Below are 13,714 nucleotides of genomic sequence, written 5' to 3'. Positions count from 1 at the left end.
TTATCAGAATATAAATTTGGGAATTCAAAAAACCTGTAAGACAGGGAAAATAAGTAAATGAAAATTTCACCCCTCTGTTTCCAAGATAGCGCAGCTGTGTCCCTCTCCCCTACACACACAGACACATCAGCAGAATAGCATCCCATTGAGCTAAATCCACCTCTGGTCTTTGAATATAGGAAACACTGTAGGGTTTCAGTAGGTGGTTCAGTCAGAAAATGTGCCTTCTTTGCCATAGTTCTGGTTCACATGTAACAGTAAGCCACACCATGGCTTTGTGCAAAAAAAGAGGGAAAAAATCCATGTGGGATTCTGTACCAAAGGTTGCGGCCACAGCGCTTCTCCTCAGTTCTTGTTACTGCTGTACTATCCAGGGCAAAACCATGGATTAGTGTAGTACTGTATAATGTCCAAAGCCATGTCTTGCTCAAGACAAAAGACAAGCAGTAAGCAAGGTCAAATTGATATCTTTTAGTTTTTATCCATCTGTTTTCAATAACTGTCTAGAAACCTTTTCAGATCTTAATGTTTATCAAGGCATTGACAGATGTTAAAAATATTTGTTTTAAAGAAGAACATTGGGGTCTGTTTTTATTGAATTACAAAAGCTGGGATAAAAGTTGTTGGGAAACTAGTACAAAGGGTAAATAGTTCATTAATTCATATATTAAATATTATACTGCCAGTATTATGACGGCAGAAAATTTCCACATGTTAGAAAGCCCTGTGGCGTATTTGTTAAAGCTGATGCAGAACAGTGAAAAGGTCTTGTGACGTATTTACAATGTTCCTTGGCTTCTTGTTCTTCTGGTAGCTGCTCCTGACAGCTTCCACTTAAAACTACTGCCTGCCACTCAGTCTGCTGTTTTTGAACTACTGTTGCGCTTTCCACAGCCATTGGACTTAATGTTTCTATCTAGCGTCAGATTTACCATACAGATTATGTCAGCTGTTGTGTTTTGTACTGACGGTAGAACAGCAAAACTAAAGGAAGTTCTAGGCTGATGCATTGTCCCAGAAAAGGATCAATAAAATTTATCTACTCCGTCTGCTACAAGAACTGCTGAAGGTGATTCCTGTTCAGAGTTCGTCTGTGATAGTGGAGCAGATGTGTATAAAAAGAGTAAACTTAGCAACAGCAGCAGTGTGGGGAGTGGGGGTTTCCCACTCCCTGGGAAGAGTGCAACCCGATATTAAGATATTAATAAGAATTTTAAAAACCCTTCTCTACAAAGCTTTAAAAACATTTTGAAGTGCTTCTCAACAGGTTAGAAGTGGGAAATGCATGAACTGATGGACAGGAACTGTCTGTGTATCCTGATTTGCACATTAATGATTGTCAATAAAGGGGAGGGAGAGAAGTGCAGATCTTATGACCGTTAGCGGCGGCTTCATCTTTATTCAATCATAGTTATTGTAGTAATAACCAGGAATGGGAGAAATGCTTTCTATTAGTAGGTGCCATCATTGTGCTTCTTTCACAGTGAGAAATCCCACTCCCAACTGTTCTATCATCCTTTTGGATTTTTGCACACACACAGAGGGAGAAATTTATTCAGTGCTGAATTCTGTGCCCAGTACCATAGTCTGGCTTTTGTTTGCACCCCCACAGAATCTCAGTAAACATATGTTTGTCTTAACTGGTGTGAGGTGATCTGTGATAGCAGATCAGACTATTATTTTCATTTTGTGTTACCATTTTAGGAATCCATCAGATTAATAAACTCCATATGAACCTGTTGTCGTAAATCTTTAGAGCACGATTGCTCATGTATTAGAAGTTGTGTATTGAAGATTTTTTTTTTTTTTAAATGCAGTACAGCTGTCGAATGAACTGGCCAGATTATGATCTATTAAGGTAACTAATAGGATTCTAAATCTAAAGAAGGGCCAGTGGAATTTTAACTCATTTTCTTAGTTTCAAACCTCCTGATGCAGGAGGAAGAGAAGAGTATAGGCATTCTATTCGCCAGTTCCTAAGGCAAACAGGTAAAAGAAAAAAGTGATGAATCAGGAGCAGTGTAGACCAGGTGTCACCAATCTTTTTGGACTAGTGGACACATTTTGAATTTTGAGAGAGTGCTGATAGCATCTAATCCCTGATAACCTGTGTGGAACAGTTTGGGATGTGGCGTGGGGAGCTACAGGGAAGGGGGAATTGTAGAAAATTGTCTCCCTTTTCTTACGTGAGCAGACTCCACCACGGGATCAAAAGCTGTGCAAATGGAATGACAGCATTGGATTTCAAACTTTCACCTCAGTGTGAGTTCATGAGGTCATGCTTTTAAAATACAATTTTGACAACTCTCAAATTTATATTCTGGTATCTGTCATATCATACACAGAGAGATGGGACGTGTGATATGAGCTGTTCTTGTCACATACTTCATGCTTTAATGTACAGTTGTGTGAGGTTTGAGGTGTAATGCCATGATTTTATGTCCTGAGAAGGGATAGTTGATCTCAAGTGGGTTCTTTAGGCTGGGGAGTGAGGGTGCTGCCAGTGAAATCTAAGAGCAATTCTCCTGCAAAGTATCAGCTTAATACTGGATAAGCAGCAGATTCTGTCTTTCAGATCTCCTCTTTAATTACTACCAGATAAGAGAGATGCACTCTCTCTAGGCCTTGATTTTCATACTATAATACCCTATATAATATTACTCACAGGGTGGCTTTACAGATAAAAATAGTTCAGTTATTTCCCCATTTTATTAGGTCCAAGTATTCACACTTTTCAAACAGAAGAAGACATAATATATAATTTCATCAGTTACCTCACAAAAGCCCCTTCACATGAGGGTCTCATTTGTTGTTGGATATCCAAAATCTACATCTATTGCTCAGTTCCTGCTTAAAAATATTTTGGCACAAGAAACGTTGGATTTGTAATTTTGTCTAGATATGCCATTTTTCTACCTTTACCGTCCTAGTCTAATATTGAAATTTATATCACCATTGAAGACTTCACTGTCAAAACAATTAACAAACACTGCCTGAGTCGCCTAGTGAAAAATGCCGTTAATGATATTTCTGTCAATTAAAACTGTACATTGCAAATTAATGAGTGTTAGTTGTTACATCAGTTTCTCAACCAATAGTTTATATATGTGTGTGTTACAGTGTAACTCCCCTGTCATTTTAAGATGATGTAAAATAGAAGATACAATACTGGTAGCTTGCCAATGAATGGATCAGATACTATTTTTAACATTGACTTGTATTGGGATTTAAGATTTGCTAAGTGTACAGTAGCTAAGAAGGTAGAAATATCTAGCCTTTTCTTTTTTCTTTTTGCTTCTTGTAAGGGTCCAGTATCACTAATATTGGCTCTAGCAAAATCCTAAAGCACTGCTGAACTTTTAAGGCCTCCAAATAGTAAGTTAGCAAATCCACTCTGGGAATCTCGCCATTGTTATAAAAAGACACTTGGCACTTAGTACTTTGTCCTATTTAGAAGCACACAATTTACTAGGCTATAAAATGCAAATATACTTGCACAGCACGTAGTTTTGTAAATAGACTAAATGGCCTGTTTTCGGATATGGTGGAAGATTACTAAGAGAAAAACTAGAAGTGAATCAATGCAAAGATTTAGTTGCTCCCAGACTTCTGGGGTCCCCCCCACTTTTTATTTAGAACTCAGAATTACAACGGAAGCATGTGGTTCATTTTTAAGTTTTTTTTATTATAAAATATTTATTAAGGGTTTTTAAATACAATACAAATAAATAAGACACAGTGATACATTTTCATAACACATTTTCTTATCATCTTTGGACTTCCTCACAACTCCCACTCCTGCGTTTTTAATTTAAAGATTAATCCAGCAGTTTAGCAATGTTGTTTCACACATTTTATCTCAACTTGTTTGAAATCTTAAAAAATTTTAAATTTAGCCTAATCATTATCAAATTTAAACTTCTCCTCATAGATCACATCATCTGTTTTAATGGTGCCAAGTTGTTTATGATCTAGCTTCCAGTTTAACATTCATACAGTTTATAATATTTTTGCAAATAAATCTTGAATTTCTTCCAACCTCTTCTACCGTCTCCTCTCCCTGGTCTCGGATTCTGCCAGTCATCTCAGCCAGTTCCATGTAGCCTATCAGTTGCATCTGCCATTCTTCCAGTGTAGGTAGATCTTGGGTTTTCCAATACTTGGCAATGAGTATCCTTGCTGCTGTTGTTGCATACATGAAAAAAGTTCGATCCTTCTTTAACACCCTCTGGTCGACTATACCCAAAAGGAAGGCCTCTGGTTTCTTAGTGAAAGTATACTTAAATACCTTTTTCAGCTCATTATATATCATTTCCCAGAAAGCCTTCACTCTGGGGCAGGTCCACCAGAGGTGAAAGAATGTTCCTTCGATTTCTTTACATTTCCAACATTTGTTATCAGACAAATGGTATATTTTTGCAAGTTTGACTGGGGTCATGTACCATCTGTATATCATTTTCATAACATTTTCTTTCAAAGCATTACATGCAGTAAAGTTCAGCCCAGTGGTCCACAACCTTTCCCAGTCCTCAAACATAATATTATACCCAATGTCTTGTGCCCACTTTATCATCGCTGATTTTACCATTTCATCTTGTGTATTCCATTTTAACAGCAAGTTATACATTCTTGAAAGTACCTTGGTTTTAGGCTCTAACAGTTCCGTTTCCAACTTCGATTTTTCCACCTGGAATCCTAACTTTTTGTCAAGTTTAAAAACTTCTTTAATCTGAGTCATTTTTAAGTTTAAATGTGTAGTTTTGACACCTCAGAGAGCCCTACCTTATTTTGCTGATTGGCTGGGAGGGTCTGGTTGATTTCGAGGTGTTCGAGAAAGGGATGAATTAGCTTGAATGCTAATCCTAACAATTAAGAATAAACTTGAATTAGGATTCTTTGTGCCTCTTACTAATGGGTGGTGGTGTTTTCACCCCATCTATGATTGATCATGTGATTGATCAAATAATCCAGGGATTATGTTGTTCTTGGGATGGAGTGGCAATCCTCGGATTTAGAGTTTGCATTTAGTGCACCACTGTGAAATTTGGTCATAAATCAAGCAAGAGCATCAAACTTGCATATTAACATATTCCGAATGTAATTCTTTTTGTTGCTATTTGTGCAATTACTATCACAGACCCTGAAATAGCAAGCATGCTTCGAGATAATTGATGGTTTGGCCACAAATGTGTACACAGATGAACATGAAATATTAAATTTACACACACACCCAACAAGGCTGCTGGAATTTCAGATGAGTAGATCCTTCATCCTGGCTTCGCAGTTCCCCCAGTCTGTTCTCTATGCAATGCTACCTTTTCAGGAAGTGATATATTCATATTGGGATGGGTAATGACCTCCTCCCCAAATATTATTTAATGTCTTGATGTACAAACATGGGATATTCCTCTATTATTTATAAAAACGAAAGTACACATTTAGATGTCTGATTTTCATTCCTATATCTGAGGTGTGAATGCTGACCAAAATTAGATGGCCTGTGACCTCATGCAAGGATGTAGACTTTAATTTCAGAAAAGAAAGCTGATGTTTATAAACTATCAGTAAATCTTGAGAACTTCACAGAGGAGACATACTGCATGGGGCTACCAATTGCTGAGTCTTCATTTATGTGTGGTATAAAAAATAGCTATGCAGATTTTTGGTTGAAAAAAATATTAGGTTAATCTGAAGGGGCTATTTCAGACTCTTTCTTATTTCGTATGAAGAGTCAGTGAGGTTTACGCAGGGCTATTCCAGAGTTTTCCTGATACCACTGTTTTTCTTGTGATTCCTTATGAGATATCTGGGGGCGGCAGATCCATAAGCCGATTTGATTAATGAATAATGCCACTGTCTCCTATGTGATGAATTGGTGGGTAGACACTCTGGAAAGAGGAAGAGATGTGTGTCTTCTCAGATTTTGTGTTTGTTTGAATGCACAGTTATGCAGTAGGAATGTATACTTGACTGATTTATCTATACAACCTTATTGCTTACTAGTAACTTCTTTCATAACAGGTTTAAAGCAGGTCGGATATTTGTTAAACCCAAAGGTTAAAAAACACACAAAACAGTTTCTCTAGTTGTGCCCAGAATAGAACAGATTCTAGTTGCAGTTCTTGGATCCAAAACCTTCAGTTCCAGAGAAACATTAAAGGTGCTCACAGATCTGCTTCTGCACCAGAGAGCAAGGAAATTAGAAGTTCAGGCACTCGACCTCAACATCTGTGCCATCTAAATACGTTCTCTTACTCAGCCAAGTTTACACCTTAGCCTCCAGGCATTCACACTTTCCCTTGATCTTTCTGCCCTAAATCATATTTCCCTCTACATATTCAGTGTATGTATTGGATGAGCAAAGAATTGAATGGAAAGGGTGTAGTTCAAAGAAAGGTTTTAAAACTGCTGTGATTCAGCTACTCTTTATATCCTTCACAAGGCAGATTTTCAAGCCAAATTTCTTACTGATATAATTTCTCTTGATTTTATGATGAATAGCATTTTCAGGCTTTAAAATGATAGAAAGGTGAAAAAGCAACTCGCCTTAACTATACAGTCATTCCAGCAGCTCTTAAAATCAAGGCTAAACATATTCAAAAATCTGTATAATCATTTTGGGGATTTGTGTTGAGCTTCCGGTGTTGGTTTCTTGTCTGAGTTCTGCCATAACTGGTCTGGTCAGGTTATGAACAGGGAAAGGGGAGGAGAAAAGTATTGCTCATAGAATCTCTGCAGTACCTAAATAGAGGACTATGTGTATTCTGGATGCAAGAGTTAGGTAATGGAGGAAATAGTCCCTGCCAAGTTTGTGCTTTTTTTTCAGTCATAGGAAATACTAGACTAGCAAAAAATAAATAAAAAATACCTAGATAATCTGCAAGGAAGCTTGGTTTTGTAGCCCTTCCAGATAGTGCAATGGTAATATGCTTTTGCAGTCATGTTGCTAGATCTCATTTCATATTACACTTTTTTAAAGTAACAACTGATAAAACTGGAAATACACATCCCTTTTAAAAGTGTCTGGCTCTTCTGTTACAGTAAGGGGAGAAAATCCCGTGCCTGTATCATAAGTCCTAATGCTGAATTTTGAATACTGGTTTGAATCTAAGGGATGTGATTAAATTACAGTAGTTTGAAGCCTCAGGAGCCTACACTTATCAGCCTTGAGCCTGGTTAAGATCATAAGAGCCTGCAAAATCAGGCCAGTGGCCCATCCAGCCCACCATCTTGTCCTCACATTGGCCAACAAGATGCCATAGGGAAGCCCATGAGAAAGATGGAGCTTTCTCCTCGCCTACTGATTCCCATCAACAGGTGTTCGGCAGCCTACTGTCAAAGGACAGTGAATGTAGCAGATTCACACTTCTTCATTACCTAATTGATGTAGTATTGCTTAATGAATGGCCTGGTGTGCACATCACACATTAGCACAAGCACATGGGTTTCCAAAGAAGAGATCATGGCCATCTAGCTTGTCCCTGACTACTAAACCGTGGTTTGGCTTAGCATGTCCTTCGAACTTGACTCAAGGTTTAGCTTTTGCCAGAATACCCACAAGCTACAACCAAGATTCTTTCAGGAGTTTATGGCTCATGGTTTGTCCAGGAGATCTAAACCACAAGCCTGCATTCATATGACATGCTAAGCTCTGCACACTCTTGCCTTAAGTTATGGTTTGGCTTAACATGACATGCAGACCAGAAACTTGCACTCCTTCACCTATATGTACTTGCCTAGTACTTGAGATCTTCACTGGAGGTCCTTCTCTAGGTTTCCCACTTATTAATACAAGGTGGGTATTACTAGGGAGAGGGCCTTTTCAGTGTTGATGCCCTGTTTATAAAATGCCCTCCCCCAAGAGGCTTGTGTCACACCCAGTGCTTTTTTTCCTGGGGGGATGCAGGGGTACACATATCCCTAAACATTTTGTGAATCTTTGTACTTTTGTCCATTTACTGTATTTGTTTTTCCTGATTTGAACTATAAAATGGTGATTTTCTTGAGTCAAAATGAGAGTATACCAAAACATTTTTTAAGAAAAAAAAGTACTGGTCACACCCACTGAATCTTTTAGTAGCCATGACTTTTTTATTTGCCCAGGCCTTTTAATTACAAAAGGCATATTCGACAGTGTTCTTTTGCTGGTTTTGAAATGCTTTTACAGTGCTGTGTCTATGCCGACTTTTAGATCATATTCCTTCTGATTAGTATTGTTTACAACTGATGGTGATGGCAAAAGTTTAAGTGATAATTAGTGGGGGTTTTCAAATAAGTTTATAAACTGCCAAGAGGACTTGAGTTGTATATAAATGTAACAAATAAGTTTGAATGACCCTAGACAAAACTTTCATAATGACTTCAATGCAGTGCTGCTGTTCAAGGGATTTAAGTCGAATATTCAGCTGCCAGCCACATTAGAGCAGATAAATTGGAGATGTGCATGACCACAACAGGAATAGGTGGCTGTGGCTGCAACTAAAAACCTGAGGTTGCTAGGACCCTGCCCAGGGCCAGACTAGGCCATTTTCCCACTTGAGACGAATTGCCCTGCCACCTTCTCCGGCACTTCTTTCCATTGCCAACCGATAGCTTGGAGAGAGTGGGATGATCCCTGGGGGACAAAAGACAAGCTACAGCAAAGAGATATCTACGCTTTCCCAAATGAACATTATTATTATTATTATTATTATTATTATTATTACTATTATTATTATTATTATTCCTGCCAACCTAGCAGTTCAAAAGCACATCAAAGTGCAAGTAGATAAATAGGTACCGCTCCGGTGGGTAGGTAAATGGCGTTTCCGTGTGCTGCTCTGGTTTGCCAGAAGCGGCTTAGTCATGCTGGCCACATGACCCGGAAGCTGTACGCCAGCTCCCTCGGCCAATAAAGAGAGATGAGCGCCGCAACCCCAGAGTCGGCCACGACTGGACCTAACGGTCGGGGGTCCCTTTACCTTTTATTATTATTATAATAAAATGTGTGTCACTACTTCCTGTAACATTTTCACAGTGGTTTACCAAGTTAAAACAGTACCAACAATAACCAAGCAATCAATGGCAAAACAAACAGTAAAACAACAGCTGTAGGGAAAAACAGTGGGCACCATGTGGAAAGCCAACGCACAGCAGCAATCTGTGTCCAGAAAAAGCAGCTTTTTATTTCCACATGCAGTGGAGCAGGAGAAGTTCCAACCTGGTTTAGAACCAGTTCCATATTCTCGGTGTTTGCTAATATGCTCCTCCTTTTTCCCTTCCAGAAAGAAGACACAGCTCCTCCAGCAAGCCACCTTTAACCCCTCCTTCCTCTTCAGTATTCTCCCTCTTTTCGCCTCTGACTTCAAAAAGCAAAGGTAGCAGCGGAGGTGGGAGCAGTCGTTCATCCAGTGGCGGAGGTACTAGTGCATCGTCATCATCCAGTTCCAAGTTGTTGAAGTCACCCAAAGACAAGCCGCCAATCAGTGGAAACAATAGGCCAATGCACCTGGTACATAGCAAAGGTCCCCATGACAAAATGTGAGTATGCTCTATATAAGGAGAGGTACTAAATGTTTAGCAATGGATACAAATACTATCTCAGTTTTGTATATCTCATTTTGAAAAGGCATATTTCATTTTGGTCTAGAGCTCCTTCCCAGTAACTGGCGTAAGATCGATGCATATCTTCCACCCACCCATTCCCTTTCTCGTCCAGTCACTAGTATAGTGGCACATAATGTTCTGGAGCTAATAGGAACCATGCTTGCATTAAACCGGGGTGTGGGTGGTTTGCAAATAATTGTTAGAGGTAACAATGATTATCATTAAATATAGTGTGTAGACCTATATACTTCACTAGTGCTGGAAAGGGAAAGAAGAGAATAATTCACATGGGTACAAAAGAAGGGCTTAGCCTATAGGATTCATGCAGAATATTTGATCTGCGCCAGGGTAGGGCTTTGGTCTTTTAGCTGCTGAGCTGTGACTTAAAATTATATTGCAATCCAATATGAAGGAGGCTGCACCAGCAGCATCACTGCTGCACTTTTCAATGTTTCTGGAAGGGGAAGGATGATATAGAAAAAGAGAAAAACCATATCAAATTGGAAAAAAAGGAAACATGCTCATATGGCAAAAAGAAAGTTAAGAGTTGGTTACAAGTTGCAAACTGGGATTAAATATGTTTCCTGAGTTTCCTAAGCATGCTGGAAACTTCTGAGTTAGAAGGTCAGGGCCACCCACTAATTTTTATATTTTGTGTATTATTATTTTTTAATTTTGTACACTACTTTGCCTCCAAAGATCACAGGGCGGTTTACATTATAAAGTTGTTGGACATAGAAATCATACTGGTGCAACATTGAAGTAGAAATGTATTAAATGTCAAATGGTTTCTGCGCACATACTCTAAAAAGTGAACAGCTGAATCTGATATATTGTGTACCTGAGAAAGAAGAACAAACGTGATCGAATAAAATGTGCATACGCTTTATAAAAGGGAGATGAGCAGCCAGACATCCTATTTTCTATTTTGAATTGAACACAGTAAGTTGGATCCAGACTTTGTCCTCCACTAACGGAAGCACTCTTTCAGTCCATGGGTTCCTTTGGATCTAGTGGCAACCTTTGCCCAGATGGGCAATTCACATTGTGGTCTGTGCACCCATCAAACACCCAAATATGACTAATGATTGTATTAAGCATGGGACCGTTTGCAAATTAAAAAGGGGCAGGGAACCTTTATTGAGATATTCACTTTTCTGGTAAAACGGAATAGTGACACACATAAATCATTGGTGTCAACAGCATAAAATGCAAAATATGTTTGTTTCTTGTATTTTCTCTTTAAAAAATTGATTTAAAAGTTTGTTTGTTTTTTAAAGGCCATAACATTCAAAAACCCACATAATCAGTAACTTATTCCACAGTTTTTTAGTCATCAAAAAGCACAGTACAGTTTTTTCATTCTGTTCCTAGTGCTGTTTCCCATTTGTATGAAGCTGCTGGATGCACTCATTGAGGGTTAAGGCATGGTGGTATCAGTTTGCTGATGGCACCCAGCTCTTTCCTTCATACCATCTGAATCAGATGTAGCTATGTCTCTGCTGAACTGGTGCCTGGAGGTAGTAATGGACTGGATGAGGGCTAGTAAATGGAAGGTGGATTCTCACTAGAGGAGAGGTGCTGTTAGTGGATGGTTCTAATGTTTGGGAACTGTGTATTTGGCATGTTCTGGGTGGAGTTTGCATTGTCTCTGAAGCAGCAGGTACATAGTGCTGCTAGATCCATTGTTGTCGTTGGGAGCTTGGGTAGTTTTGTTGGCTAGGAGTGCCTATTGCCAGCTATGGCTGGTTCAGCAGCTGTAGCCATTCCTCGGTTGAAACACCTTGGCCACAATTTTGCTTGCCCTACACATCATATAGCATCTATTTTGTAGGATCTACACTGGCTACCAATGTGGTTTGGAACCACCTTTTCCCATATCAGCCAGCCTGTGCTGTCAGATTGGTGGAGGGCCCTGATTATCAGAGAATGTGTGAGGTTGTGCTATATGGCCTTCTCAGTAATTACACCCCAACTGTGGATTTCCCTTCCCCTTAGAGGCCTATGGATGGCTGCATATCTAATGGAGATGCATCTGTTCTCCCAGGCTTTTAGAGGACCTGGCTGATCTGCTCTGGAGTTTAGGGTTGTTTGTATTATGTATCACTGCTCCTAATTTCTGTTTCAGCTGTATTTTGCTTTGTGTTGGAAACTGCTTTGATGAAAAGCAGTCTACATATTTTATAATAAATTACCTATTTCCTCCTTGCAGCATGACTCCATCTGTCAAAGTGGAAAAAATACATCCAAAGATAGATGGTGCACTATTGAAACCTGCTGTTGGTCCAACCTGTTCTACTACTGTGAGCTCCTCAATAAAGACTGGCCTTAATCCCTCAATACCAAAGCCACCCTTGCCTTCCCCTGGACAGATACTGAATGGTAAAGGTCTACTCTCTGTGCCTCCATACTCGGAAAAGAAGCAAGACGAGAGTACAAATAATAGGAAATTTTTACACAAAAGATTGTCAGGTAATTATTATACGGCATTTCCCCCCCCCCCCCCTCGCTTGCTAACAATAAAAATAAAAGAGCAACTGGCAAGGGTTCAGAAGCATTGTCTTCCGGCTTCAGATGTACTGTGGTTAATTTCTAACAAGCCAATGATTTGCGAAACTGGTTAACCAAAGTTCTGGGTCTGGGATGGGACATGAAACATGCAAAGTTTGGGCTCTTTCACATATTGCTGTACCAAAGTTTAGTGTGACATCTGAGGAGAGCAGAGCTGTTGTATGATAATAAATCTTGTGCACTAGAAATGCTGTCTAAATCAGGCATAGGCAAACTCGGCCCTCCAGATGTTTTGGGACTACAGCTCCCATCATCCCTGACCACAGGTCCTGTTAGCTAGGGATGATGGGAGTTGTAGTCCCAAAACATCTGGAGGGCTGAGTTTGCCTATGCCTGACCTAAAGGCTAACTCTTGGTTGGTTCCATAGCACCGTGTGCGGTGTACTTGCACAGGTATTACTTCCCTTTTTCTGGTGTTCCTCCATCCCTTCTTGGACCTTCTGGTGCAGCACTATTTGAGATCCTGCTGATCAGAAAAATCAGCCACATATGCACGCCCAGCCTTCCTTGGATCCTAGCCAACATTATTAAATGCGCCTTAAATCATCATGGGACGCAGGTGGCGCTGTGGGTAAAGCCTCAGTGCCTAGGGTCGAAAGGTCGGCGGTTCAAATCCCCGCGGCGGGGTGCGCTCCCGCTGCTCGGTCCCAGCGCCTGCCAACCTAGCAGTTCGAAAGCACCTCCGGGTGCAAGTAGATAAATAGGGACCGCTTACCAGCGGGAAGGTAAACGGCGTTTCCGTGTGCGGCTCTGGCTCGCCAGAGCAGCGATGTCACACTGGCCACGTGACCCGGAAGTGTCTCCGAACAGCGCTGGCCCCTGGCCTCTTGAGTGAGATGGGCGCACAACCCCAGAGTCTGTCAAGACTGGCCCGTACGGGCAGGGGTACCTTTACCTTTACCTTTAAATCATCATAATGTGGCATGAGCTAGAAAGGCACAAAACGAAATACGCAAGTGCTGATTAATAGTGAAAGCGTTCACTATTTCCTTTAAAGTGTCCCTCATTTGAAGTATAATATATATTTTTTAATCCTCCTAGGTGAATTAAGTGGTATGAAATCATTTCCCTGGTGCAAGAAATAGCCCTAGATAAAGGCCAAGAACCGACACAGTCCACACAGCTATATAGTTTTCAACTTGGAAGCTTTGATAGCAAATGAGGCAAGCCATGAACAGTGTGTTGACTCTTGGACAGGGGATCGGAAGAGAAGCACTTACGGGATGGGGGGTTGCACATGTAGATCTCTTGGGTCTTAGCTGCTGTGACCATTTATGGACCCACAGTTACGGAATTTTGCCAGTTATGGAAGCATGTACAGTTAAAACAGAGCACTGTTATTTTTTAAATAAAAAAATAAGCGCACCTGCTCCTTAATCTCTTCAGTTTGTGTGTTTTTGAAATCTTGATATATGAATTTAAGAATGTTTTCCTCCCGTTTTCTTACCTATAGCATCATATATAGATTTCTATATAAATGTAAGAGAGATGTGGCTTCCACTTGACTTAAAGTGTATGGTATATGTCAGTGACACTGAACCGTTAGAATATGACAGTA

General features: G+C 40.0%; 2 protein-coding genes across 4 annotated transcripts in view; both read left to right on the top strand.

Moving 5' to 3' along the window:
- Positions 1 to 13,714, top strand: part of LOC310837919 (uncharacterized protein C3orf49) — a 405,030-nt gene that overhangs the window by 87,843 nt on the left and 303,473 nt on the right. The window lies entirely within an intron of this gene.
- The window catches only part of ATXN7 (ataxin 7), a 95,141-nt gene that overhangs the window by 67,686 nt on the left and 13,741 nt on the right, over positions 1 to 13,714 (top strand). For all 3 annotated transcript variants that reach the window (XM_083723518.1, XM_083723517.1, XM_083723519.1), the window contains 2 exons: positions 9,264 to 9,519; positions 11,798 to 12,057. In XM_083723518.1, coding sequence (XP_083579644.1) covers positions 9,264 to 9,519; positions 11,798 to 12,057 — 516 coding nt within the window. The remainder of the gene's footprint in view (positions 1 to 9,263; positions 9,520 to 11,797; positions 12,058 to 13,714) is intronic.

This window comes from Podarcis gaigeae (genome assembly GCF_964106915.1).
Source record: "Podarcis gaigeae genome assembly, chromosome: 2".
In the NCBI taxonomy this organism is placed as follows: domain Eukaryota; kingdom Metazoa; phylum Chordata; class Lepidosauria; order Squamata; family Lacertidae; genus Podarcis; species Podarcis gaigeae.
This window is presented reverse-complemented; position numbering and strand designations above follow the sequence as displayed.